The sequence below is a fragment of the Streptopelia decaocto genome, assembly GCF_964273445.1.
Source record: "Streptopelia decaocto genome assembly, chromosome: 1".
In the NCBI taxonomy this organism is placed as follows: domain Eukaryota; kingdom Metazoa; phylum Chordata; class Aves; order Columbiformes; family Columbidae; genus Streptopelia; species Streptopelia decaocto.
In genome coordinates, this window is record NC_138663.1 from 71,816,835 (window position 1) to 71,842,412 (window position 25,578).

General features: G+C 43.7%; 1 protein-coding gene across 7 annotated transcripts in view; it reads right to left on the reverse strand.

Moving 5' to 3' along the window:
* Positions 1 to 25,578, reverse strand: part of ETV6 (ETS variant transcription factor 6) — a 138,405-nt gene that overhangs the window by 31,664 nt on the left and 81,163 nt on the right. For 6 of the 7 annotated variants that reach the window (XM_082064204.1, XM_082064203.1, XM_082064209.1 and 3 more), the window contains one exon: positions 1,388 to 1,552. The exons of the other annotated variant lie outside the window; for it this stretch is intronic. In XM_082064204.1, the coding sequence (XP_081920330.1) occupies positions 1,388 to 1,552 (165 nt within the window). The remainder of the gene's footprint in view (positions 1 to 1,387; positions 1,553 to 25,578) is intronic. 7 annotated transcript variants of the gene reach the window in all.

A 25,578-nucleotide genomic window follows, 5' to 3' on the forward strand; every position in this document is an offset into this window, starting at 1 on the left:
AAGTGCCCCCACAGCACACAAGGGGAAGAGCAGAGGCATAACCTGTACACAGCAAGGCACTGGGATGACAAGGGGAGTTGCAGACAAGATACACAAAGGTGTTCCTTGCAATCCTTGACCACATCCCCACTTCCAATCCTCCTTTTTGCCTTAAGCAGGGCTAAGTTTTTAATGAAATGATTCAAAGAGGTGTACCAGAATTTTTTAAAAAAGGACATTTCTAGACATCTGTTTTCACTACTGTATTACACTGCCAATAGACATTAATGTTTGGCATCTCCTTCCATACAAAATTAGTCCTGGATTTGAAGCACATGCTTAAAAAACTTTGTGTACACTAAACATAAGCCGCAGTTTATGAGGCAGATTCTGTAGAAGGATGGTTGTTGGGGTGCGTTCAAGGGAGTCACCGAACAGCCTCATGCAGAATTAGTGCCATGGCTTGTTTATCAGCTGGATCCAAGCAGCACCAGCTGTACTTCTGCACCTAGTGAGCCTTGCACTGGAAGCCTCTTCCGAGTTATTCTGCCACTGCCTCATCCAAACTCTTTGATCACCTATGGTGACTGGATTATGAGCCTTTTTTTTAACAGGAGTACCTTGTATAGCCACAAAAGAAAAGCTCACAACTCTTATTTAGAACCAATAACTCATATTTAGTTAAACATCCCTGACAAAGGAGTGTAGAGGCTTACCCTGACTGTAAAACTGGAGCAGACAGACTTCAGGGGATATAAATACAGGCAGGCAACATACACATTTCTAAATCTTCTTTGTGAATAAATGAAGACATAATTTGAGCAATAGGAAGACTGATTCACACACCTGTCTGTGCTGTGCCTTGGGCTGGACTCCAGCACATAAGAGAATATGGTAAAGTAAAGCAAAGCCCACAGGGGCCGTTAAATAGAGCAAAGGTCCCCCAGGGAGGAGTTTTGCAGTCACTTTTAACAGCACGTCAGCCAAGCCAACTGTGAGGCAGAATGCTAATATGGGCTTCTTAAGAGGCTGGAGCACTTGATTGACTTGCTGCTGTAGTTTGGTCTGTGAAAAGATAAGTCTTTAGAGGGAAGAGCTGGAAGTCACAAAGTGCTGGCAAAGAAACTTGCTTTCTGGGAGTTCTGCAGGGAGTTTTAATTAGAAACAGGCTGGATGTTTGGGTCTGGGTTTGAATTTACATTCAAATTTGCCTACAACTCAGGTGTATCAGAATTTCATTCCCTCTTTGTCATTTCTGTCCTTGCTTCATACTAGAGTCTCTGTCCTCCCTCTCCTCCCCTTGTCCAGTCCACCCCAACAAATGTGAAGATTTCCTCCTCTGACTCTCTCCAGATTTTTCACAGCTTCCTGTCTCTTTTCAATCACAGCTTCTGTAAGTAATTCTCACCTGAATGAGGAGACCTGTATCGAAAGTCCTCTTTGGTCAGGAGCAGCAGAGCCTTGCCGTTCATCTCAAAAGTGTTGCTCTCAATCGGCCTCAAGGAAAACTCCTTCTCCGCCCACCTGAGCCACTGTGCCACATCATCCCTGCTCCAGTAAACGGGCTGCAAACCTGTGGCAGGAAGAGGTCATGATTGTGTTACAAACTGAGACAAGGCCTGGGAACATAGGAAAACACCAGTGAATCCCCTTTCTTCCCCACACCATAATGTGCAGTGTCTCAGGGGAAGGTGTAGGAGAGGAATGTCATGTTGATGCAGGATTACTCTAAGCGCTGGACTGTGAAATACTTCATTAGTAGGCACCTTGGTTTATCTGCGACATGTTGAAAAACAAGAACTGCCTCAGCATCCTGAAAAATGTTTATAGGACATTATTTCATTCCAGGTTTCCACTGTGAAATGGGATTTTCCTCCAGCTGCTCCTTCTGAGGTGCAGAGCAGGCAGGAGGCAAAGTCCTTGATCCCATCCACACTTGGTGTTTAATCTTTCATAGAAGAGAGGTGTGCTCTCTCTTCATGCACCTTTTAAATTGATTGATCAAGAATAATGAAAAGTAGTCAGATGCAAGAGGGCTACGACCATACTTCCCTCTACGTGGCTGGGGTCTGTAAAGACAGGCTGCTTCACACAGCCTCTGTAATAGTGGGTCTGTAAGTGGCTATCAGTGTGGGTATGGTTGAGAAAGGTGTATTTGGACTGGCCCACCCGTCCTGCAGATGCTGATACGCTAGCCAATGCTATTCCCACACCGGAGAGGAAAATTGCTGCTGAGGCTGTGGCACCTTTAGCACTGATTTAGCTTGTGTTTCCTGCACAGCAACAAAATACTACCAGTGTAACTGTGCCCATATAAGGGTGCTGTGTCATTCTATAGTAAAATAGCAGGTATGTTTGGTTTGGACACAGACTTTCCAGGGCTCCAAGGGGAATCTGGCACTCCCTTTCTCCCAGCCAGCTCGTACAGCATATGCAGACTAGACTACTGTGTTTACTCACGGGAACCCAATCAAGTTACTGTGAAAGTCAAAGACCTTTTGCCTGCTACCTTTAGGGGGCCCAGGCAGAGAGACTTGGAAGGTGTGACAATTCAATGTCTGCTTTACAGACAAATTTAAAACAGCTTCTTTCCCCTGGAGAGAAGGCAGCACGGTGAAGAGCTGTTTATACCCAGGTAGAAAGATTATCTCCAGTCCACTGGGAGATAAAAGCTTTTTTTCCTTTTCCCCCTTGTGAGATGACTCATTGTTTGACTTGCTACAATGTGTTGCGTAGAAATGAAAGCTTCACACTGTACATAGGAACATAAAATTTGCCGTATCTGATCAGATCTCTGGTACACAGCCTCTGGCAGGAGCCAGTACCTTACGCTTCAGAGGAAGACAAACCTCCCTTCCTCATATTGCACCTGGCTGATTGTATGCTACACATGGCAAGAAATTGCCTTCCTGGCACACCATTCTCTGAGATCTGATTACCCTTCTCCTACCAAGCACTAAAAGAAACCCAGGAGAATTGTGCTGCTCTGTTTTGTTTTGGTTTTTACTTCTTTAACAGATAGGCAACTCTTTTTTTCTGTTTTAGCAAGAGGTCACATGCAGTGAATTGCATTTTGCTGCTATGCCAGATTCCCAGACAGTAGCTTTGGAAAGTCCCAGAGCAACAGCTGCATACAGAACTGAATCTCAGTTGGAAAAGGAATTGAGATTGAGCCTGAGAAAGGGTGAGAGCTGACCTAAGGAAGGGACGTCCGCATGGCAGCAGCAAGAATTTCCACTGGCTTTCAACTGCCCTGTAGCACTGTATTACGTACCACACAGAAACAAGAAGTAGCATTTATTTATTTATGAAGAACTTAGATTCTCCCTATTGAATTAGGGTCTGATTACTGGAGTCAGAGTTTTCTGTTGGACCTTTCTTTTTGAAGAGCTGGGATAAAGTGTAGATAGAATCATAGAATATCCTGATCTGGAAGGGACCCACAACGATCATCAAGTCCAACTCCTGTCCCTGCACAGGACAACCCCACAGTTCACACCATGTGTCCAGTCTCTTCTTGAACACTGTCAGGCTTGGGGCCGTGACACCTCCCTGGGGAGCCTGTTCCAGTGCTCCTCCACCCTCTGGGGGAAGAACCTTTTCCTAATGTCCAACCTAAACCTCCCTTGGCACATCTTCCTGACATTCCCTTGGGTTCTGTCATTGGTCACTAAAGAGAAGAGATAAACTCACAGATCTGGTCAGAGATATGCAAACCGTCATCTAAAATGCCAGAATGAGTTTCATCTTTTGCTGAATACTGGGTTATTCCTGCAGAAAACACACTCTAGATCCCAGTCCACTGCTGGGCAGCATGCACATTGACTGCAGCTAAAAGAGAAAGAAGTCAGACGTGATGCAGCCAGGCCACAACTTATGAAAGGGTTTAAAAGACCATCTGAGAAGGGCTTGAAATGCTCATGTGTGGTTTCCTTCACCTCCCCCTTTGCCATGTCATGCACCTAATAAGCTGCTCAAAGGATCACTGTCATGTGAAGATCTAACTGGACTTCTAAAGTGCACTTCACATGCTGAGGTACAAAACAAAACATCACTGGGAAAATCAGGCCGACATGGCAGAGCTATATGATAACTTCACATTATGTGCATGCTCCTCTGTAGATAACAACATAATAAATAAATCACTCCCTGTACAAGCACAATTCATCATTTCCCATGTCCCAGTGACAGGGTATTTTTGCATTCTGTTCACCCATCACAAAAGATGTCTGAAGAGAGGTTTAAATTGATTTGTGCTAGACCCAAACCAGACAAATAAGCTACCCAGAGTGGGGCAAGCCATGTGTGCTGTGCTGGCAACTGTGAAACAGACCCAATGCTTCACACTGCAAATCAGGACTCTGCTGCATTTCAGAAGCATCTCTGAAGCTTGTGAGAAAAGCCCCGAAGTAGAATGAGCTAGGATCACCTGGCTGCTAGTTACTGAGAATCAGCAAGCAGCCTAATTCAGGTTGGCTATCGCTAAAGTGAGTGGGTGGATGTATCACCCATGGGGTGATACCATAATTAAATACTTACATTGTCTTTAGAAGATATAAAGTGCCATAAAATGAATTAACTGCTTTTCCCTAGATGCACCATCTTTTCTCTCACCTCCCTCTCTGCCCTGCTGTTTTCCTGGAAAGCTAGTTTTGCCAAAAAAACCCCTGTGGTTCCCTGCCTCCGCTGCGTGCCCATTGGCTTTGTGAGGCTGAACCAGTTCAGTCACGGGAGGCTTTTCTGTGGGTACAGACTGGTGTTCCTAAAAGCACTTCAAAAACTGACATTCAAAAACTTATTCTTTAATGAGCAGCACAGCATTTACTAAACTTGTATGTCACCTTCTTTGCCCTTTCTTAAAAAGAAGCAGTTGGTTTTGTGAAAATAAGGGAATGAGAGGGTTGGCTTTGCAGCTGAAGGGATTTTACAGCACAGCACACAAACAGCTATCAGTAGGTCCTGAAAATGCTTTCCTATACTCTCTGTGAAAGAAAAACTAATCCCGCTTACACATTTTTTCTTTTTTTTTTTTTTTGGATGCTGCTTCTTATTTCCCCCTCTCCATCTTCTCTTTTATTGTCGTGCCCACAGTGGAGGAAAATGGGCTCTTTTTATCTCTCCAGTTGTATTCTCTGTGAAAGCTAGCAGCATTGTCTTCAACTAACAAAGATATTTACCAAGCAGAATAAAGTGAGGAAAGCGAGTGCTGTGTTACAAAATGAGGACAGAGTTTTTGCCTGTTGAATTGAGTGTTGAAATCAGTGGGAAGGCTTTGCTGCTTTCAGTAGGTGCGATGAGACACGGAGAACGCTGCCTCTCTCCCGCTCTAACCCTCTCAGTGGCCAGTGTTGTCACGGACTTCAGAGGGTGAATTTTGACCTGGGAATCAGACCTGGCTCTGCTCTGATCTCTGCCAGTGCTCAGCTGGCTGAAATCCAGCAAGCATTTCCAACCTTGGTCTCCCTATCTGCGTAGTGGAAAAATAAGCAACAACAAAAACTTAGTGAACTCAATAGCTGAAAGCAGGTTAGACAAAGCCACGTAAACCATTAGAATCCGGCTCTGCAAGATCCAGTGTATTCTCTAGTCTGTCTTCTGTCAGCTTCCAAACAGCACCTCCAGCAGAGTAAAACACAATAATTTATAGACGCTTTTATAATCTGACAGCTTCATATGCACCAAACAGGGAGCAATATTCATGCTCACCTTTCTAATGCCGCAGGCAGGTGCACTGGTGTCTTAATAGATTATCTACTTCTGTTGCTTATTCCTCACCTGAAGTCCTGTTTCTAACACCTGTTACACTAGCTACCTTATAAATGGTGAGAGTGATCCATTCTCGTGCTCCAGGGCACAAGCTGATAACCATCTGGACTGCAGAAGAAATCCACTCCTGTTCCTTTCTATTCTCCACAGGAAAAACAAGTACAATGAAGAGGGGCCGACGGGGTAATTTACACCTTCTTCTTCAAGTAAAGTTGTTTACGTATGTTCAGGCGCTTACACACATAGGCACACACACATGCAGCAGAACATATTGGTCCGTTGAAGAGGAGTTTAACCTGACAGTCTCTAAAGAGTTCCCTCCTTTTGTGACAGTGAGCCACTCAGGAAATTCAAGCATGATCAGGCTTTGAGGTTGGAAAACAGAGTGCTCTGCTCACCTAGTATAACCTTCTGCATGTAAAACTACACAGCCAGCAATATTTGCATCTGACTGCAGACTTCTGGTGGGCTTACAACTTTGTTTTTTGAAGAGATGTAGCCAACCTTGAATTTTGCAAAGCTTTCACATTCAGCACCTCCTTCTTTGCTTTGGAAAAGAGGGTATGCCTCTTACAATATGAGTTGCTATGTACAATGTATGCAACATATACATCTAAAATGTGAAGTATAATGTCCCATACGCTGTTTTCACCTTGAGTCATTTTGGAACAATCTGAAGACACAAATCCAATTCAAAGTGTGATGTACAGTACCACTGAGACCTGCTGTTCCGTTTTAGTTTCGATATGAGGATGCAGCCACACGGCAGCATGCATGACGGAAACAGCATTCACAGTCAGTTTCGTCTGACTTTTTGTTCCACTTCAGCTGGGTGCTCCGTCCTTACACCTGGCTGCCTGGCAGGCAGGATGACGAGGTGAGAAAGGGGTAAAGACAGACCTCTCAATTAAGCCTGCTTTCTGCAGGGCAGACAGAACCGTTCTCACTCCCACACCAAAACTACTTAGCACAGTTGGGCAAAGAGCAAAAGGGCCAGCACATGCAAATCAGCAGCTGCTTTTCTAACACACAGGGACAGATGCAGCATCACGGGCAGCATCAGGAAAGCCAGCTCCATACTTGACCCTTTAGCGAGAAAACAATGCTGGAGAAGTTCAGAAGACTTGAATGTTCCTTACCAACTAGCTCTTTAGGAATTGAAGCTCTCTCTTTTGACATTAATTTACAAAACTCTTCCATGTTACCCATAAAGCATAATATGTGGTTCTGCATATGATGGTGTACGTCAAGCAGGGGAGAAGCATGAGGTTTTGTTTTTCTCTTAATTTCTGTATAAAGGCAACATGGTCTAGAGGAAAAATACAGAATTAGATTCAAATCCTTCTCCCAGGCTCTGACAGAGTAACTTTTTAAAAGTCCTTCTGTCTTATTTCTTCATTCGGAAAGCTAGCCTACCAAAATGCAAAGAGGTGTCATGGGGCTTGGCCAGTTAACATCTGAAATGCTTCAGAAGTGCAAAATGCTGCACAGCTTCTTTGAATGACTACGGTTCAATACTCCCATGGTGCTGTCTCTGCTGCTTTCTGGTTCTCTGTTCAGAGGTATTGATTGTTCATGCAGACCAGGGGCCCTGTTCTGACACAGCACTTGAATCTGACGGGACAAACCACGATGTGCTGCTCCCCTAGAAGGGCTGGAGCACTGAGCTCAAGAGCAGTGTGCCGATCATACTGAAGGCAGTTTCAAATTAAAGCCCAAGCTGGGTGCTGAGGTCCTCCTGAGATGGGAATTTTATGCTGGAGCTGCTGCACTGATCTCTTACCATAAGTGCCTTCCCCATAGCTACCCGTGCTAGCAGGCTCCCACCCACAGGACACTCAGCAGCTCCTCAGGACTGCCTCTGCTCTGGAAAATAAAGGCAGGCTTTCTCAGGAAGCCTTTCTAATTCCTCAGAGGAGTGGAACGAGTGACAGAACTGTGGCATGCTTAGCTATCCCCATGCAGACAGACAGCCTAAACAAGTGCCTTCTGGGGATACTCTTGGGTTGGAATATGTGTGGAAGATACAGGCCTACCACAGGATAAACCTCGTATCACTGGTGGTCCATGCACTTGCTGTTATGAGTAGGGGACAGACGTCTGGTGTGCGGGGATGTGCTGGACCACTTGGTTTTCCCAGCAAGTGCCACTTGACGCAGGCAATAGAGAAGCAGTGGCCGTTCTTTGCTGCTGGCCTGTAGGGATTGCCTCATCCTACAGCTCTGCAGATTTGAGGCCCAGAGATAAGCAAAGGTAGAAAAGGAGGAAAAGGTTAATCCTGGCTAATCCTCAAAGAGAATTATTTAGGAGGTCAGTACAAACTGGTACAAGGCAAATGGATGGCAGCAGATGAAAAGGTGCCTTTACAGGTCTTGTTAAGGAAAAAACTATTAGATAGGGAACAGAGGAGTTATGTGATGAGCAGAAAGAGAGACTCCAGTGAGGCTTGTGTGTCCTTTAAAAAGGTATGAAACTGCCTGTAATCAGAATGACAAGACTTTGGGAAGCTTCCCATGCTGCTGGGCACAGAGGACGAAGCAGCTTTTTCAGTAGCAATCCGAAATAAAAGGCATAGGCTCACATATCCTGCTGTCCTGTTGAAAAGGGTATTAGAGGCAGAGCACAAGCGCAGAGCACTCCTTGTGCTCTGGGGTCTCTGAGTATGCAGACATCTACAGAAACAAACCTGGTGAAGCACTGGGCTGGTTTCCTGCCGTGCTGACTTTGCTAGTGTGGTGCCCCGTGACCCAGCGCTTCTCTCTTCATTCTGTACAGAGACCCTGGAAAGCTGACACATCCAAATCCCTTGGGGCTCCAGGGTCATAAAATAAAATTGGTTTTCTAATGCAGCCTTTGGAAAGCCCGTAAGAAACATATTGATTGGAAAATGCTTGATTAGAATGATCAAGCTCTGAGCTCTCATACAGGGAAATAAATCTTTTCAATTCCCCACACCCAGTGCCAAGCTTAACTTCCTGGAAGCAACTATGGCCCTTTCTGGAACTGAGGTGAAAATCCCATGTTCCATCACCTCCCCTGACCTGCTGACATTACACATGGTTTGCATTTGCTGATCAAATGCACAAGCGGGACTCTAAATTAGCTTGCTGGGCTGAGATAGCTTGCTGATTAATGATGGCAGATGAAGTCACCGGTACAAAAACCCCACAAAATCTGAAGTCTGTGTAAGTGGGAAAGGGGGGAGGAAAAGGCCTACAGAATTCAACACGAAGAACATATTCTTTCTCACTCTATAGCTGAACCCTCTTCTTCCTGAAAAAAGGTTAGTAAATAAAGTAACTCTCTTACACAAAATTACTCAGCTATGTCTAAGACCCCCTGCCCCAACAACAACCACAAAAGTCCCTGAATACTGCAGACCAATTCCTGAAGTCCTTAGAGTTGTACCTGATGTCAGAATGAAGCCTCAAGTGCAGCCCCAGTCATTTAACATGGCCAGTTGTTCTGTAATTCTTGTAAATGACCTGTTGCAGCCGACCCCCTACTTTCTGTTTCCACCTGCATCATCTGGATTTGGCCCACAGAAAAAGTGGACCCTAAGATGGAGCCATCTTTTCCCTGTGAGCTGCCCCTGTTTCAGCATCAGTCACAGAAAATAGTAAAACGCTGGATGAGTCTACCTGCTGCTGACAGGCAGCCTGCAGCTTGAAAAGAGAATTCACCCAGGACGGGGCAAACTAGTCCAGATAAAAGGTGCTGGTGTGCGTGCTTAAGTGGCCAGGGCTTGAAGTTCTGGAAGGGAAAAGCTAACAGCCAAAGAAGCGAGCAACCACAGAGGTGATGAAAAGACCAGCCTGTTTTCCAGGCACTCATTCCATGAGCCATGTCCAAGAGCTTTCAAGAATCGCACAGAAAAGCCCCAATTTCCTTTCATGTTGTTTGCAAAACGTTCTTAGAAGCCTGACAAGAGCTGTCCTTCCAGGGCAGGGAGAAGGCTGGCTTTTTGCATCTGGGCAGCATATTGAGAGAAGGTCAGAGCACAGCAGTGAGTCAGTGAGCGATGGACAGGACAACATTCAGCTGACCACAGCCCTTCAGCCACTGCTGCTGTTGCTGCATGCAGGAAGGAATTTGCTTGGGTCCAGGACAACCCATCTCTTTGCTCACCTTGTGCCCACGGGCAGAGCGTGCAGGTGACCGTGGGATTCCTACCAGAGCGGCTTGTGCAGCGCAAGCAGCGAAATGTTGGTTTGGCTCTGCTCCCAGTTATAGTCCTAATCCACTCCTGACTCCTCAACCAATTTTTGGCCGTTTTCCATGGAGCAGACATTGCTTTCCTACTGCTCCCTTCCAAAAGGAGCTGAAAGAAATGTCTTCTGTTGCTTTTTTCCTTGTATGTGCAAAAACTATGTCCTAAACAGAACTAGCTGAGCCCTGACAATGGCATGGGTTAGCCAGCTCAAACGACCACGCTGCCAGAAGAGGGAGAGCAGTATTGCAAGTAGAAGTCAAGAAGATTATAAAAACTTTATTTTTCTTCTCAGCGACTCTTTCTTGTTTCAAACCAGTTTATCTTAATCTAGGTCATAATTCAGGTCTACCAAACATTCTTTACAATTTTCCTGTATTGGATAAGGCCACTGCTGATACTACTGTTAGTAATACATGCACATTTACACGACATAGTGCCTTTCAGCTGCAGACAGATTAGATTGTTATATATGTTTTATAGATGTGAGGCACAAAGTCATTGGACACCTGCCCATACACTGAATCTGTTACAGGACAGATTAAATCCAGGAACTAAATTCTGTTCCCCTTTACAACTGGACAAATGCAGAGCATCTTTACACCCTTAACACCTACTTTTCCTTCCCACTTCTTGTGTCACTTACTTGGTGTATCCTGGCAATAGTAATTTTAAGGTAAAAACAAACAAAAAAAAAAACCCTGCATTAGAATGAACTGTCAGTACATACTGTTTCTTTCTTTTATCACAATATGGCCTTGATCCTTGGCTGGGCTGTTGAAGATTTGTAAGGAATAGAAATAGTTAGAAATAAATTGATCTTGGTAGTCTTGACCTACATATGGTTTTACTTAAGTCTTTTGCCTGCTGCCTAATTGTTGTACAGTGGAGAGGGGTGCTGGCATTATTACCATGCTTACAGTATGCAGCAGTAATGCTGGTGATGGAACTGAATGTTCTGGTTTTAGGTACCTGATCAACACTCTAGAAAGATGTGAAAGACTTCAGAAATAGTCGCTAGCTGGCATTAATACAGCTGCTAAAATTAAGATGATCCCTTTCAGCAATTTCTCACTTTAACCTATTGTTAGCTAGGTCACCTCAATCTTCCAGTGGCTGCAAACTTAGAGGCGATTCTACCGTTTCGGAAGAGAGAGGTCATGAAGTCCTTTTTGTACAGCCGAATCAAGTGGAAAGTTTTGAAATCTCAGTTTCACATGCCAACAAAACACCACCACCAAAGTAGCAAGACATTGTAATCCTCCTGTATTAAAAAACTGCTTTCTTCTCACAAGGAGATTTTGTTCTCAGAGGCTCACATCCTGAAGAAGTTGGGTCCCTTTCCCTTGAGGAATTTTGGCTGGGACTTTGTTTCCTAATTCAACCGTGATTGTGAGAGCTGGGGAGGGGGGAGCATGTACACAAAGAGCATGTTTTCCAGGCTGTTTCCAGGGAACATGAGGCCAGCTCCAATACAGAACAGTCTACGCCGTGACAGCAAGATGTCATCTGTTGGCTTCCTCAGTGCTGGGGCTCCAAGCCTTGAGAGCTGCAGCTGCACTTGTGCTGCTACTGTAAAAGCAGATTTTGGCAGCTCAGCCAGAACTATGCCTTACTTTGCCTATAATCATTAAGGCCATCAGCGTAGAGAAAATGTTTCTACCAGAATATGGTAAAAGCATGTCATACTACTACTATGACTGATTTAACTTCTGGACCTCTGTCTCTTGCTTACGCACGCGTTCTCCTTCAGACTCCCCTAATCCAGGAGGGCTCCAAAAGCCTGCTTCGGTCTACCAGTATACAAGTTCTTCTGTGCTTTATGTGAAGACCTGCCTGCAGGTGACATTAAATATTAAATAACTGGGGGAAATGGTGCAAAAATACAGCTCTGGAGACTGCATGCTGTACTCAGTTCTGAACCACATCTGGGGCTTTGGAGGTAAAAGCCTGCTCTTAGCATGCTGCAGACATTTCCTGCTCCCAAGATGCTGCAAACCAGAGTTCTGACATGGTTAAAAACTCCAGATTTACTTAATTTCTTGATGGTTCCTTAATGAATAAATCTCTGCAGCTCTTACAAACTGTCAGTCATTTCTCCAAGAAGACACTGCTGTCCTAGAGAAAGGTCAAGTGCGTAAAACAACAGCTCTAGATGGCAGAGATCCTTTCCCACATCCAGGGGGACAGGGAGGCCACTGAGATGGACTCCAAACTGCAATACATCACCCATACAGGAGGAGCAACAGCATTGCATTTGCATGGGGGCCTTTATCTCTATCCTTCCAGTGCAACTTGTACACAGAGAGGCTTCTTGTATTAAGGTACTTGTGCTTGAAATACATTGATAATGAGAACAAATTAAGTGTGTGCTCTTTGATTATCAGATGATAAATTATCATGATTATCTTTGCTGCATCTTGAGAATTGCTTCCTCTCCAGGGTTTAACTCCTGCTTGCTCTGAAGCTAGTCAGCACACCCACTGACTTCAAGGATTAAGCCCCCCAAAACACTGGCTCTCACTTAAAATTTCTATGCAAGTCTTGGGAAGTTGAGGCATTACTTCTATTTGAGGCCATTTGAAAATATTGTCCAAGGAATCGGAATTCAACTTTATCAATTGGGACAGCAGGCAAGTTCCTATTTGGGAGCTTGTCAGATCAGAGCTAGGACGCTGTGCTGTGTGTTTCAAAGCCATGTGCATGCTGCAGTCAGAGGCACGGCTGCAGAACTTGCAGTCACCCCTGGGGTGTCCCCCGAGCTCGCTCCCTGCGGTGCCAGCCACAACAAGGGCTTGAGCATATGTGGTATGTTCAACACAGCCCACCCAACACCATGGTAGCCAGTTCACCACAAGGTCTATGGGCATCATGGCTTCAGAAAACGCTTGGGCAGCTGTGACACTGACTCCCCTCTGACTGCAGTGCAGATACACGCTGGTGTGAGCTATGGCCACCTTTCCGTGACAGCCTCAGATCTCAGAAACAGACACTTCTAGTTTCTCCCCTCCAGCCTCACAGGTGTCTTGCTGGAGTCCTGCGCTTGATGGAAATTTCCCCTCTCCTGAACTGGGTATATTAGAATCCCTTTCTCTTACTCTGTCTGGTATGAAAGAGTCAGAGCAAAGACAATAATCTATGTCTCAAAGCTGCGATGTCTGCAATTAATACACTGTCTTTCAAAGCATCTCCTTCCAGGCCTCAGCTCAGCCAGTATGTAGTGTCCAGTGGCACTGCTGACTTAGTATTGTTTTCTGGCCACTCCTTCGATGTGCCAGTGCAATTGGTGAGGAGCTATGCTGTGATCTTGATGAGAGAGATAACGTGTATTTAAGTATATATGTGCATTGGTTTCTGCCAGGTCAGCTTTCTGAGCTGATTAAGAGCACAACTGCACCAACAGTTAGGTCAACACAACTGGCGGGGAGGTGGCAAATTGCAGAAAGAATAACAGCTGGATGTGGTGACAGAAAAGGGAGGAAATGCTTCAGCTAGTATTGTTAAAGAACATATCATGTCACTGAAAAATGCACCAACTCGCTGTATTACTTGAGCTTAATCTTGATGATGTCACCGAAAAAGGCTTGCTTCCAGGGCTGGAAAAAATATTGCCATGTCAATAGAGGCAAATAATTTACCTACGCATCTCCAGGAGAGGATCAAGCTTTGAATGGAAAGGAAAACAAATGGATGAGATAATTCGCAAGGAGGTTCTGTCTCATCCTGCTTTTCGGGTTTCTTAGGTAAAGGTGCTTAGGTAAAGGTAAAGGTGCTGCAATAGAGACTGCATACCTAGTAACAATGGGTAACTGATACCATCACAGATTCACAATTCGTAATACTCTGTAAATCTATTGTGCTAGTAAATAGGCCTAGTGGCCTCAACATCAGTGTAGCTTTCTTGTGCTGTCCTCTCCACCATTCCTTTCCCACAGAAAGGACAGCCATCCCTGTGTTTGGTATCACCAGCAAACTACCACAGATGTGCTGGGGAGATGGGGACCTGTGTCTCTTGAGAGGGGCATTGTGTACGGCAGCTGGGAGTCCCAGAGCTGAGGTGGGATCGGCCGTGGAGCTGTGACAGCAGGGAGGGGTGACAAAGTTACCCCTTATTCCCACTAGCAGTGCCCTCTCTTTTGATGGGGTGAGGGGTAGCAACATTATTTTTCTTAGTTTAAGTACTGTGGAAGAAAATCAAATAATATGTCAGAAATATTTAGTAACATCTAATGGTTTCTTTACATGGCTGACAGTTGTGGTACACAGTATAAAACATGGAATAAAGAGGAGTCCCTGTCTGGAGGACATTACAATATAAAGAAGAGAGGGGAGGAATTGAATGTAAAGGCAAACAGAACAGCATGATAGTGTGCATACAGTGCCAATCCTCCTGGGAACCAACTGGAACTACTGGGATCCCCATACGCCTTTTACTAAGTGGATATTGTGAAAATGTAGTTGAAATACTTTTTCATCAACTTATCTAATTAAAATTTTCATAGTAGTGCTCCCCCATATTTTGGCAAATTTCAGTCAGCTCTGTAAAGGATACTTGCCAAATTACGTATCTTATCTTCCAGAAATCCAGATTTATAGGTGTATCTGTTTACCCACTACTTCATGAAAACTCAGACAATCTCAATCACATTGAAGACTGGAAAGCAACAGAGGTGTCTCTATCAAGTAGGAATTTCTCTTCTATTCTTCCAATGCTTCAACACTTGCTTGGTTCACCAAGTCCAAACCAGTTTAGCTTCATTCTTTTGTATCATAACTTCCAAATTATCTCAAGTTTCTGCTCTCCTGGGAAGACTGATTCACAACCAACTTGCATAAGATGGAACATCCTTTTTTAAAAATGCATCATTTGGACCTACTGGTCATATGCCTGGACTTGCCTGAATTTGGTCATCCCTGATGCGGTATCTTTTGTCCTACTAAGAAACACTTGCCTGGATATTCCTCTCTTTGGTTAAGCCGACTGTGTCACAAATCAAGTACCCATGAAAGCTGTTTTTGCCAACGGTACCAGCAATAGTAATTTTGGGGGTGAGTAGAAAGACAGACTTGAGAAGAAGGTAAGAAGCAAACATGCACATTAGGGAAGGATAGTGAACTCGCTTCAGACTACCTTCTAACCTAACTTTTCAGGTTGCCCTAACTTAGGCTTTCATGTCTGTTTTTATAATTGCTACGTTACAGAAATTACTAAGCTACTAGATACACAGTCAGTGAAAAACAAGTTGACATTCCAGGTCTTTCTTCTTAACAGGCTACAAGTGGAAAACTACTTTACTGAAATGCTTCGCTTATTAACGTGATTTTGATTTTTTCACATGACTGGGGTCAACTGGCTTAGCACTGACAGCATGGTACAGAAATGCAGACATGGGCACGTTGTCAGTTTGAGGGGGGGAGAAGTTGTCTTCAGCAATTTCACACAAAATGACATTAGGGAATGCAAAGTGCCAAAAAATTTCCCGTGAAGCCCTGAAAAAAATCTGCAGACTCTAGATGTCTCACACCACTTTGGCAGATAATAAACATAGAGCATATGGACTCAAATACTGTATGTTCATGAAAACATAGTCCTCTGTGGTTGACACCATGCAGAGTTTCTGAGGACATGAATGTAATTTCAGAAAAGATTTATGCCCTTGTTATTCAGATGTTTGGATAACCAAACAACTGAAATTCAGAAAAAGGTTTCTTTGTGAGGTGGTTTATTTCTTAATAAATTATAGCATTTCTTTCTTACACCTTCCTCTGAAGCCGCTGGAATGGGCAACTGTTAGATTTGTCCTGTTCAATAGCGTCTCTTCCCTGCTCTGATGAAATTTGTTCATCTAGGTCTTGAAACACTACTTCACTTAAGATTCATTCTCACAAGAAAACATCATCATGACTTTTTGACAAGATGTTTTGTTGATGCCTCATTTTGAACTTTTTCTAGATTTCCTCTTCGCCCCACTATCCCTGAGGTGCGAACACCGTGTGAAGAGGAAATTTCTTTCGGCAGCTCAATCTCACCCTTATTCATTTAGTGCTGTCACAGTCATGCTTTTGCAACTCTGCTGACGGAATCAGGTAGGAGGAGGAGGCTGATTCTGCAAGAGGAGTCTTTTGTTTGCACGTAAATACCTTGGTGTTATCAGAAAGAAAACAAGAAGCTAGCAGTGTGCATTAAACAAAAAAAAAATCACTGTGCTATTATTCTGGTTTTTCCCCTTCTCTCCCAGGACTATAAGTGAGCCTCTGTGTGTAAGAGAAGGGCTGGCATGCAGAACAAGTGTCGCTTCACTGCCTCCCCTTCATTGCTAAATGGCATCCTTGCTGCAATTATAACAATTGCTAACCTGGAGAAATGATACCGGGAAACAGTTTGTTCTCAGTAAGGGGCATTTAAAACCCAATACAGGAACTAGCTTTGAAGAAAAAAAGATTTTGAAAACCTAACAACAAAGAAAGGATCTAGAAGAATGGGTTGAGACGTGCATTAGTAAGGCCAAAGAGTCCAAGAGAGTGCACACCGAGATCTTTCTGTGGATCTGGGCATATTGCTGTCTCTTTGGTTTTGCGTCCAGAGAAGGGATTTTCATGGCAGAGAGCAGATCAGAAGAGAACTTAGCCCAGAGCTGCACACGAAGCACCAGCATTTCTTAAGATGTAGTCCTTTTTCTGTTTTGTGTTTGCCAAAGATACAGACATGAAAACAGGCCCCCAGACTGTACTGTTCACAGAGACAGATGCAGTGTTGACCCTGAATGGGACAGAGGGGGCACAGCTCCTCTGCATCAAACTTCCTAGTTCTCTCTCTAGTTCAGTTCACTGATCGTTTTGAAGGCCCGAGTTGACTTTTTTGCCCACTCTGCATCTCCATGCAACAAAAAGGACCTTCAAGGCTCAGAGCCTGGACCCTGGCATCTCCAGTGCTCACACATTTCTGCTGACTCTATTAGCCTCTACGAAATCCTGTTCTTCCACCCAGGACACTGTCTCTCTCACTATGGAGATAAGGAGAGAAAGGCAAAATGTTTGGGTTCTTGTTTTTGCATGCTGCTCTGCTTTAACATGCAGAAAGATCACACAGGTTTTTCAGTCTTTGCCCTCTTGCTTAAGTAATGCTACTCACACAGTTATCTTCTCAGCTGCGGGAAGAGCGACTTGAATAAAGCAGCACTAACACACTGGCTGCACCCTCAGGGTGTGCGCCCAATCCAGAGTGTAACACTTCAGCCGAGCCTTTCATCCCATCGTACCCTCCGGCTGCCACCAGACAATTTGGGCACAGTCAGACCCTAGCTACAGAACGTCCTCATGAACATGTCACATTGACCATGAACTTATTCCACTCAGCCGACTGGTAAACAAGCGACCAGTTAGTGCCTGCTCGAGGTATTGAAAACACTGGCTTTCAATCCTGAAAAGCATGTCTGCATCTCCTGTGGAAATTAGTAGCAAATTTGATGATTGAGCTGTGGTGCTAAAGAGCAGTACGTAAGGCATCAAAAAGGGAGAGAAAAGTTTCCCAGAATATCAGAAGTTCATGTTTCTGATTTTGAATATAAAGTCTTCCTTTTGTGTTAACTATCAAAAAACCCTTCATAAATCTCAACATGCTTCACTATTTGGAAAACACTGTGTAAGATTAGATGCTGTTTTCCTGTGTTTCCATTCAGCTGGACCAACTGTGAGAGTGGATTTAATCGTAAAAGGTAAGAGAGCAGCACACCTGGACCAGGCAGGCTGAGTTGCACTCAAGAGCAGAACATGTTTGTTCTTCCTTTCTGTCTTCAGAACGGGAATCAGGATGGAGGGACACCAGTGCCCTCCAAGAAATTTAGGACTATTTCTGTACCCTTGCCAAAGCCTAGCAGTTTCTTTGCCTTCTTGGTTTGCTAGAATCCATATGAAATTGAAAAAATGGTACTGGGATACCATCAGGGTGATTGCCCTGTGCAGGATTTCTTTAGCATCTCTGCCAACCTCTTAAAAAGACATAAAAGATGAGACAATTTTTAATCTCCTTTCATGGTGTGGTTGCCAACATCACATGCTAAAGCTGCATCTCCTCAGGAAGAGGGAGTTGAGTATGTCCGTAGTTGCTGTTTCCTAATTGTCAGGCACAATGGAGAAGCCTTTTGCTTGCCCTGATAAGGTCATTTGCACAGCTCTACCCAAGTGGCTTTGCATATATTTTTTTCTCTTCTTTTTCCTTCTCTTTCCACTTCATCAATTCTCAGACATTTCTCCATGTGTCTGAGAAGCCCTAGGAAAACCTTATCTAGAATTAATCCCAATATTCATTCTTTTATACACTTTCCGTTTATTTTTATTTCTTGCAAAGTGTACATTTTAGTAACTCTATTCTTATATGCACAATGTTAAATAAAGAAAATTGTATTGTTAGTGCAAAAAATTGATTCTTTCTCTGTACAGGTTTATTTCAAATTCAGTCAAAATGGCTGTGGGTTTTCTTTCTGCTTTTAAATTAAAGCCTCCTAATTACATCTGTTTAAATGAAACAATAAAAATTCATTCAAACTAAAAGCAATTCTAAACAAAAGTATAAGTGATATTCATACTTACATTGTCAAAACTGAGATAAACATAAAATTGCAAAGCAAGCCTCATAAATAGTGAAAAGGAGGGTGAATATCAAAGTGCATCAAGTCAAGTAAATATGACATTGAAGTACAAAACAAGACACTGATGATTGCATGGTTTAACCCATATCCTTGTGAGCATTTACTTACACAAGCAGTTCCAGTGATTTTAGTGGGATGTCTCACTTGGATAACTGCTTTCCAGGGAAAGAAAAGGCTGCAAAATCTGTTCTTCTCTTAGTTAATTTTTATTTAATAACAGATAAACTTGTAGTGGCAAGTGTCTCTCTAATTCCAAATTCCTTCTTCTAGAAAGGATTATGCTGAAATTTTGACATATTCCAAAGCTCTCGCAAACAACACAGGCCCTTGTTTTGTTTTTCATACAGCTTAAAAAGACCTAGTATCTATAAACTAGTGGGCCTGATGCCCTGTTTGTACAGAAAGACAGATGACAGTTATTTCAGTAACTACAGCAGCTCACACAATGAAGCCCTGGTCCATGTGAAGGGACAGGAGGTGCTTTCCTAATAGAAATCAAATGATCTTCATCATCTAATTCAACAGGCCTGCATTATTATTCTGCATAATTGTAGTGTTTCAGTTGCAATCATAAACCAGGACCCCAGTGTGCTTGGTAACGCACAAGAACAGGAGAGAAATGATATTTTTGTCCAGAGAGTTTCTTTTGATTGTAATCTCTACACAGAGCTATTAAGAGGATGTAGTATATTGGTATTTTTTCCAAATCTCCAGCTCATGAAAGCTAAACAAAACAGAAATGATAGGGTAACATCACAGATTTTGCTATAGGAGGCAGCATTTGGGTCTCCACAGGTGGTAATGGAGGGAAAAAGAAAAAAAAAGAAAACGAGTTCAGGGCGGTCAGGAGGTTGGTCAGCCCCTAACAAAGTTTGCTTGAATATACAAAAACAGATACACTGGAAAGAAAAATAAAAAGGGAAAAAAGTGCAATATTTCAAGGTTGGCATTAATCCACTGTATTCAAGAAGCAATCAGTTTTTGGTGCTTTGGTTTCACAATGATTACTATAATGTCTGCTTTGAGTTTTGAGGTAAGACAGGTTTGGGGTTAAGCAAAATTTTCCATTATTATTATGAGAATCAGTTTGATAACCAGTGCTAAAAGCTCTTTTTTTCCAACTTCGAATATTTTTTAATAACAGTAAAAAATTCGCCGTGTTAACCTCTTCTAAGAAGAATTTTGTTTCAAAGATAGCTGCTTTTATAGTATTAAAAATTAATGTCAAGAAAGTTTACTGACAGATAAGCTCTATTAATGACTTCACTTCTGAACTTCACTATTTATATTTACAAATTAACAGTGCGAATTCTCAGTTTACTAATCTGCCAGTTGGATCATTCTTTGCAGCCTTGAGCTGTTTCACTTCCCTGAAAATATTTAATAGCCAATCTGTAGTGAACTCTAATTTTCCCAAGACTTTATTATGTTTACACAATATATGACAGAAGATTTCCTAGTGTATTATTAAGTGTTATAAATTATGAAAACCAAATTAAATTTTTTGAAGGAACAATACAGTGCTTTATCTTGGACTTCCCATAGCCCACTTACTCACTTTGTCCAAGTACACAGTGAGGTGTATGTATTACTTCCACAGCATGACAAAAGACTTTACAAACATGTACCATACTATGCAGAACTCCCAGCCAAATATCTTAGGGCCTAATGGGGTTTAACCCAAAGGCTACTATAGTCAATGGAAGTGCTTACTCTTGATTTGAGTGATTTTAACTGGAGGTCTTCTCATGAGTGCATTTCCAGCTTGACAGTATGCGCATCTGTTCAGCAACCTTTGCACTGTCTCAGTTAGTTTAGCTTACCAATCCTCCAGCTCCAGCCTGCAAAGCACGTATTGGTGGTCTGCAGAAAGCTGGCTCTCCTCCTTGTTTTTTCCATCTGCTAAATTACATTACAGACTGCTAAAAATATAATAAATACTTTCCTACTATTACTTTCCCAAGTAAACAGCTGAGTTATTCGCCACAGGGATATTGAATATGAATGGAAGATAGGTCTGTGCACTGCTGCAAAAGGAAGAAGCTTCTAGCAAGGAAGACACTGGTCAAGGGACCAGGAAAACCCGAGTTCAGCCGCAGGCCTCCTATGTGATTTGGTACAAACCACTTCTGACCTAGCAAACCCACACGTATTGAATGCAGCCAGGAAGAAACTGTCACACGCTTCAAGACAACTATTTCATCCCAGCTGTAGTTACCAAAGCTCATGCGGTTACAGACAACCCATGAGCTGCAAAAGCACTACTCATGCTGAGATACCAGTGAGCAGACCAAGAGTCCCTGCAGGCTTAATAGCTTTCTCCTGCAATTATCCTCTCTACTGACTATAGCTTTATCCCTTTCCCCTTTATCAATATTTAGTCAAGTTGTTCATGCAGTTCCTGGAGTCCCCAGTTTGCTAGACGCCACATGTGTTGATGTATATGCAAAGCTTGTCTAATTGAATGATAATTGTACATACAGACAATGTTAACTCTGACATTTCCTCACCTTTACAACCTTAGCAGCTGTAATGTGGAATATATATATTGAGTGTAATTTTTTCCCTTGTTTTTAAAGTATTGGTAATGGTGAAAAAAAACCCTCAGAAATTCCACCATGGCATCATAATGAAACCTGCATGGGTCAGCAGCAGGGCTAGCACTTTTAGATCCAGCCTACAGACCTTTGTAACTTTTTGGTAAGGGGGCAACTGATAGCAGCAGGAATACGCTGTCACTTGATATAGGAACCAACACGAGCAGGAGGGCATGAGACATCTACCATAACCCTGACTCATTTTGCCAGCAGGTTGTGCCGATGACATATGTGACAGCAGAAGAAGGGCAAGATTAAAAAATCCATCCTCCTAGCTTGACTTCACGTTCTCTCTCTCCACTTCTAATTGTGCCAGTGCCCAATGTCAATGGCCTTGACCAGCCTCCTTGCTCTAGGCTCTTTCCCCTGTCCCCAAAATCTAAGCTCTTCTCATTTTCGCCTGTGAATAGCCAGACTCCTCTCCCATCCAGAGACCATCTCTGTTCCTTCAAGTCTGTGCCAGATTTTAGGACAGTAGACATTTTGAGAGTTCAACACCGATGTATTGTTCTCAGTCCTGGCAAAGAAATTATCAGCCATAGCAGTTAAAAAGTGGAAAAGCTGTAAAGCTATCAAACCCAACTTCTTATCATGGGAAGTGTCTGGAAATCTGAAAAACAAGTGGCACAACCATTCACCCCACAAAAGAGCTTGTTATTTTTCCTGGATGCATTGATCTACAGCAGGTTACACGACATAGGGAACTGATGGCTATGTATAACCCTGAAGCTATTTCTTTGCCCTACCAGGAGACAAAAAAGCAGTGCCTCGTTCCTGCCTGCCCCATAGCTCAGAAAGCAGCACTTGCAGTTTGGGGTCCCCCATCAGCCAAGAAATGACAGCCAGCTGGCCAGCCTCACCAACGCAGGGACTGGCTGGCTGGGACAGCTGGACAACCTGCACACATTTATGAGTCAACTGCATTAATCAAACTGAAACAGTTACTGCTGGTTGAATGAAGGTTGTATTGATATTATGCCATATTGAAAACTAAAAGCTCAAAACATCTGCCTTTCCTAGTCTAGGGGGAGCAGACCTAAAGAAGGTCCTTCAGGACTCTGTAGCTCAATTTAATTTGATTTCAACCTGCATTTCTAAAACAAGAGAAACAGAAAAGCAATGAAGCAAATGAAATGCCTTCACCAGATTCAAGAGGTTGAGCTCAGAAGAAAAACAGGAACATTCAGGTCAAAATGTCTGGAAAATTATTCTCTCTTCTGTCTTTTGGTATAAAATTGCTATAGGCTCCAGGCATGAATCAGCATACAGAAGAATTACATGCAAACAACAAACCCTATGGAAATGAGAGTACTACCAGAAAGGAGGTTTAAGGAATGTCACCAGGAACCAGCAACTTTGTGAGAGGAGCTGTAAAAAACATTGTATGGTACAGATGAATACAGCAGACAGCATGGAAAGCTGAAGTATTGTAGAGACAGAGAAAAATTTTTGAAGAGTTGAAAGGGACACTGTGGAGAGCATAGAGTAGTTTGGTGAGAAGGAAGCTCAAAGTATTGTTTACGGGGCAGACACACCTCTGTGCCGACAGACTGACAGCTCTGAAGTCATGCCTCCTCATACAGTTGGTCATCACTGATCTTGACCGAGGAGGTGGCAGTGGGGGCAGAAAGAAGCACTGGCATGATGACATTTTATATGAGGGGCCACAAGGCTAAACGGCAAGAGCTGTGGAAGGATGTAGCTCATTTTCAGGTACCTCACTGGCCTCAGTGTTCCCCAAGGTCCCACCTAACTGCATCGGTGATGTGCTGTCCATGGACTTTGCATGCCTTTGTCTGAAGAGTCCTCCTGTATCAGGGTGCTTTCTCCAAGTAAGTTTTGTACTGTCAGCCTTGGACTGACTGAACCGTTGTTGCAGAGTCGCCGGCCACGGTCCCTAGGTCACCAAGCTCCAGTCTTGCCAAGCCATAACCCTTGCCCAAAATGACAAGAGGTCTCTGCTGGAGCCTGGGATGCCATTCATAATAACAGTTACTTGACAGCCAGACCATTCTTTTTGTACTACTGTAAGAGCAAATCCCTGTAAGCCATGCAAAGTGGTTCTCCACAAGCTGCCAGGGACAGCCATGGGCTCAAACCAGTATGGCTGCAGAACCCTCCCTTTTCAGGAAAGCAATTTGTAGGAGATGAACAACATTATTGAAGGGTGAGGCTCTTCCATGAGGCAATGGCTTTTTCCTCAACTGGTTGTGAACTTCAGAGCCACGCTTGGTATCCAGCTCACAACAGGACACTTAACTACAAGCCTTCTTCAGAGGCCGGGAAATGCTATCCTAGCTGACCCAAGAGGAGTCTCCTGCAAAAAAAAATTAATCTAAAGCTTCCGCGGGCCTGGGCTCAACACCACCAAACTGCAGTGCCCAGCTTCAGTAAGGACTTCATCAGTCAACAGCAGACAAGGGTTTTCCAGCGAGTGGTTCCCCTGTCCTATCACCCCAGATCACTCCAGAAGGTGGCTGACTCTTCCTGCCGCCCAATCTCCTCTGGCAGAAAGCACCAGGTGACAGCGCCTCCTCAGCTGCTGCGGTTTGCGGGCTCCAGCGCCTCTGTTATCTGCCCACTGCAGCATCTTGTCTGACAGGAAGCTTCCCCAGAGTTTTCCGTCACAGGAAATTTCCTGTGGGGAAGTACTAAGTAAGCAAACAAAGAGTTCCTTGGTACAAAAGAACAGTGCGCACACGTACGGCTGTAAGAAAAAAAAAAACAAAAAACAAAAAACAAATGCTGAAGCAGCATGGGCAAGGGTGCTATGTCACCAGACCCAAACTCTGTGAGGAGAACCATGTTGCCTAAGAGGCTGGGGCCTAGAAATCACCGGGTGAGATCATGCTGCTGAAGTTGGGCTTGCAAAGCTGAAGTTCAGATGTTATGGTCAGCTGCTGTTTGACCTTTCTAAAGAGAACCAACAGCCTTAATGCCACATTGGACACAGGGCTCAGAGAGCACAGATCACAACCTCAAGCGCCATTTCAGTGGCCTTTTCTATGGCACCTTCTCCAGCGAAGCCAGGGACTGGGTCCAGGTGGAGGGCATACGAATGTCTTCACAGATGAGGTTGGGACTGCAATCTAAGATGTATTGCCAAGTGTCCATATCCATCTGACTTTGTCATCACCTAATAATGGGTTTGACCACCCCGCCCCACAAATTCCCCCTTGTGTAGGATCTAATCATGCTCCATACATACTGTTAGAAAAAACACATTTGTCTCCAGGCTGCCCAGTTTCCCTTTTTATACAATCTGTGCTTCTGGTGTCTTTTTCTTTCTCTCCCCTTCTCTTGCTGCCCTTTGAACTACACTCATTTCCTCTGATTAGCCAGCTGTCTCTTCCCTCCTTTTTTACTATGGTGTTTTATGTTAGCATCCTGTATCCCTTCTCAGTTTTTGTCTCCTCATTCCTCTCTCCAGAAGCAGTTGGTCTGCAAATGTCATCTCAGAGAGGCAGGGAAAGAGATGCACATCTGCTAGAGGCAAAAATAAAGATGACCCAAAAACAAGGGTCTTCCATGCTGAACATCTGGCAGTCAACCCAAGTTTCATGCATCAGGCAGATTTAATGCAACACATCGGATACAGCTCACTTGAAGATTTGAACTTGCCTGGGAATTACCCATCAGGAAGCTTCACAGAAGATGCGGAGACAGTACTGACACGGGAAAACCCTGATGGAGAGCACAGGCTGACTAGCAATGTCTCAACAATCCTGCAAGGTACCAGGCTACAGTGGCATACAAAATGCATGGACCAAGCACACACTTCATTCTCAGGCATGTGAGACCAAGCTTGAAGAGGTTTTCTTCTAGCAGCATCAGACCTTGGGATACTCCCATGTATACCAAGTTAGTCTATATGGTGGGCACAAAGTAGGGCAGCATCAGCAGAGGTGAACTGCAATTCTGTGCCATTCTTGTTTGCTTGCTTTTTGGTTATGAGAGTAATCATCTGCAAACCCACAACTCTGACTTAACATTCGCTCATGCAGTGTTTTTTTAAGTGTCTAGTTCAGGCTCTTCTCTTGAACTACATGACTGCAAAAGGCACTGCTGACTATTTTTCACCCTCTTCTAGTTAATTGCAGCTGTGGTAAAGGGACTTCTGCCAACAGACCCACAATGCTCTGCTCCACAGGAAGTTCCCAAGATCTCTTCCTGCACAGGAAATTTCCTGTGGTCCAACAGACATTCCTCTTGGCTTTTATCACTCACATACATTTGTTTTGGCAAATATCTGTTTTTATGAACAAGTAACGGACAGAGCAAAAGCAAACACCGCCACAAAAGAAAAAAAAAAAAATGCAGTTATGGTTAGGGTAACAAGCATGACCAAATTAGCATCTGTCACACAGGAAAATATGTG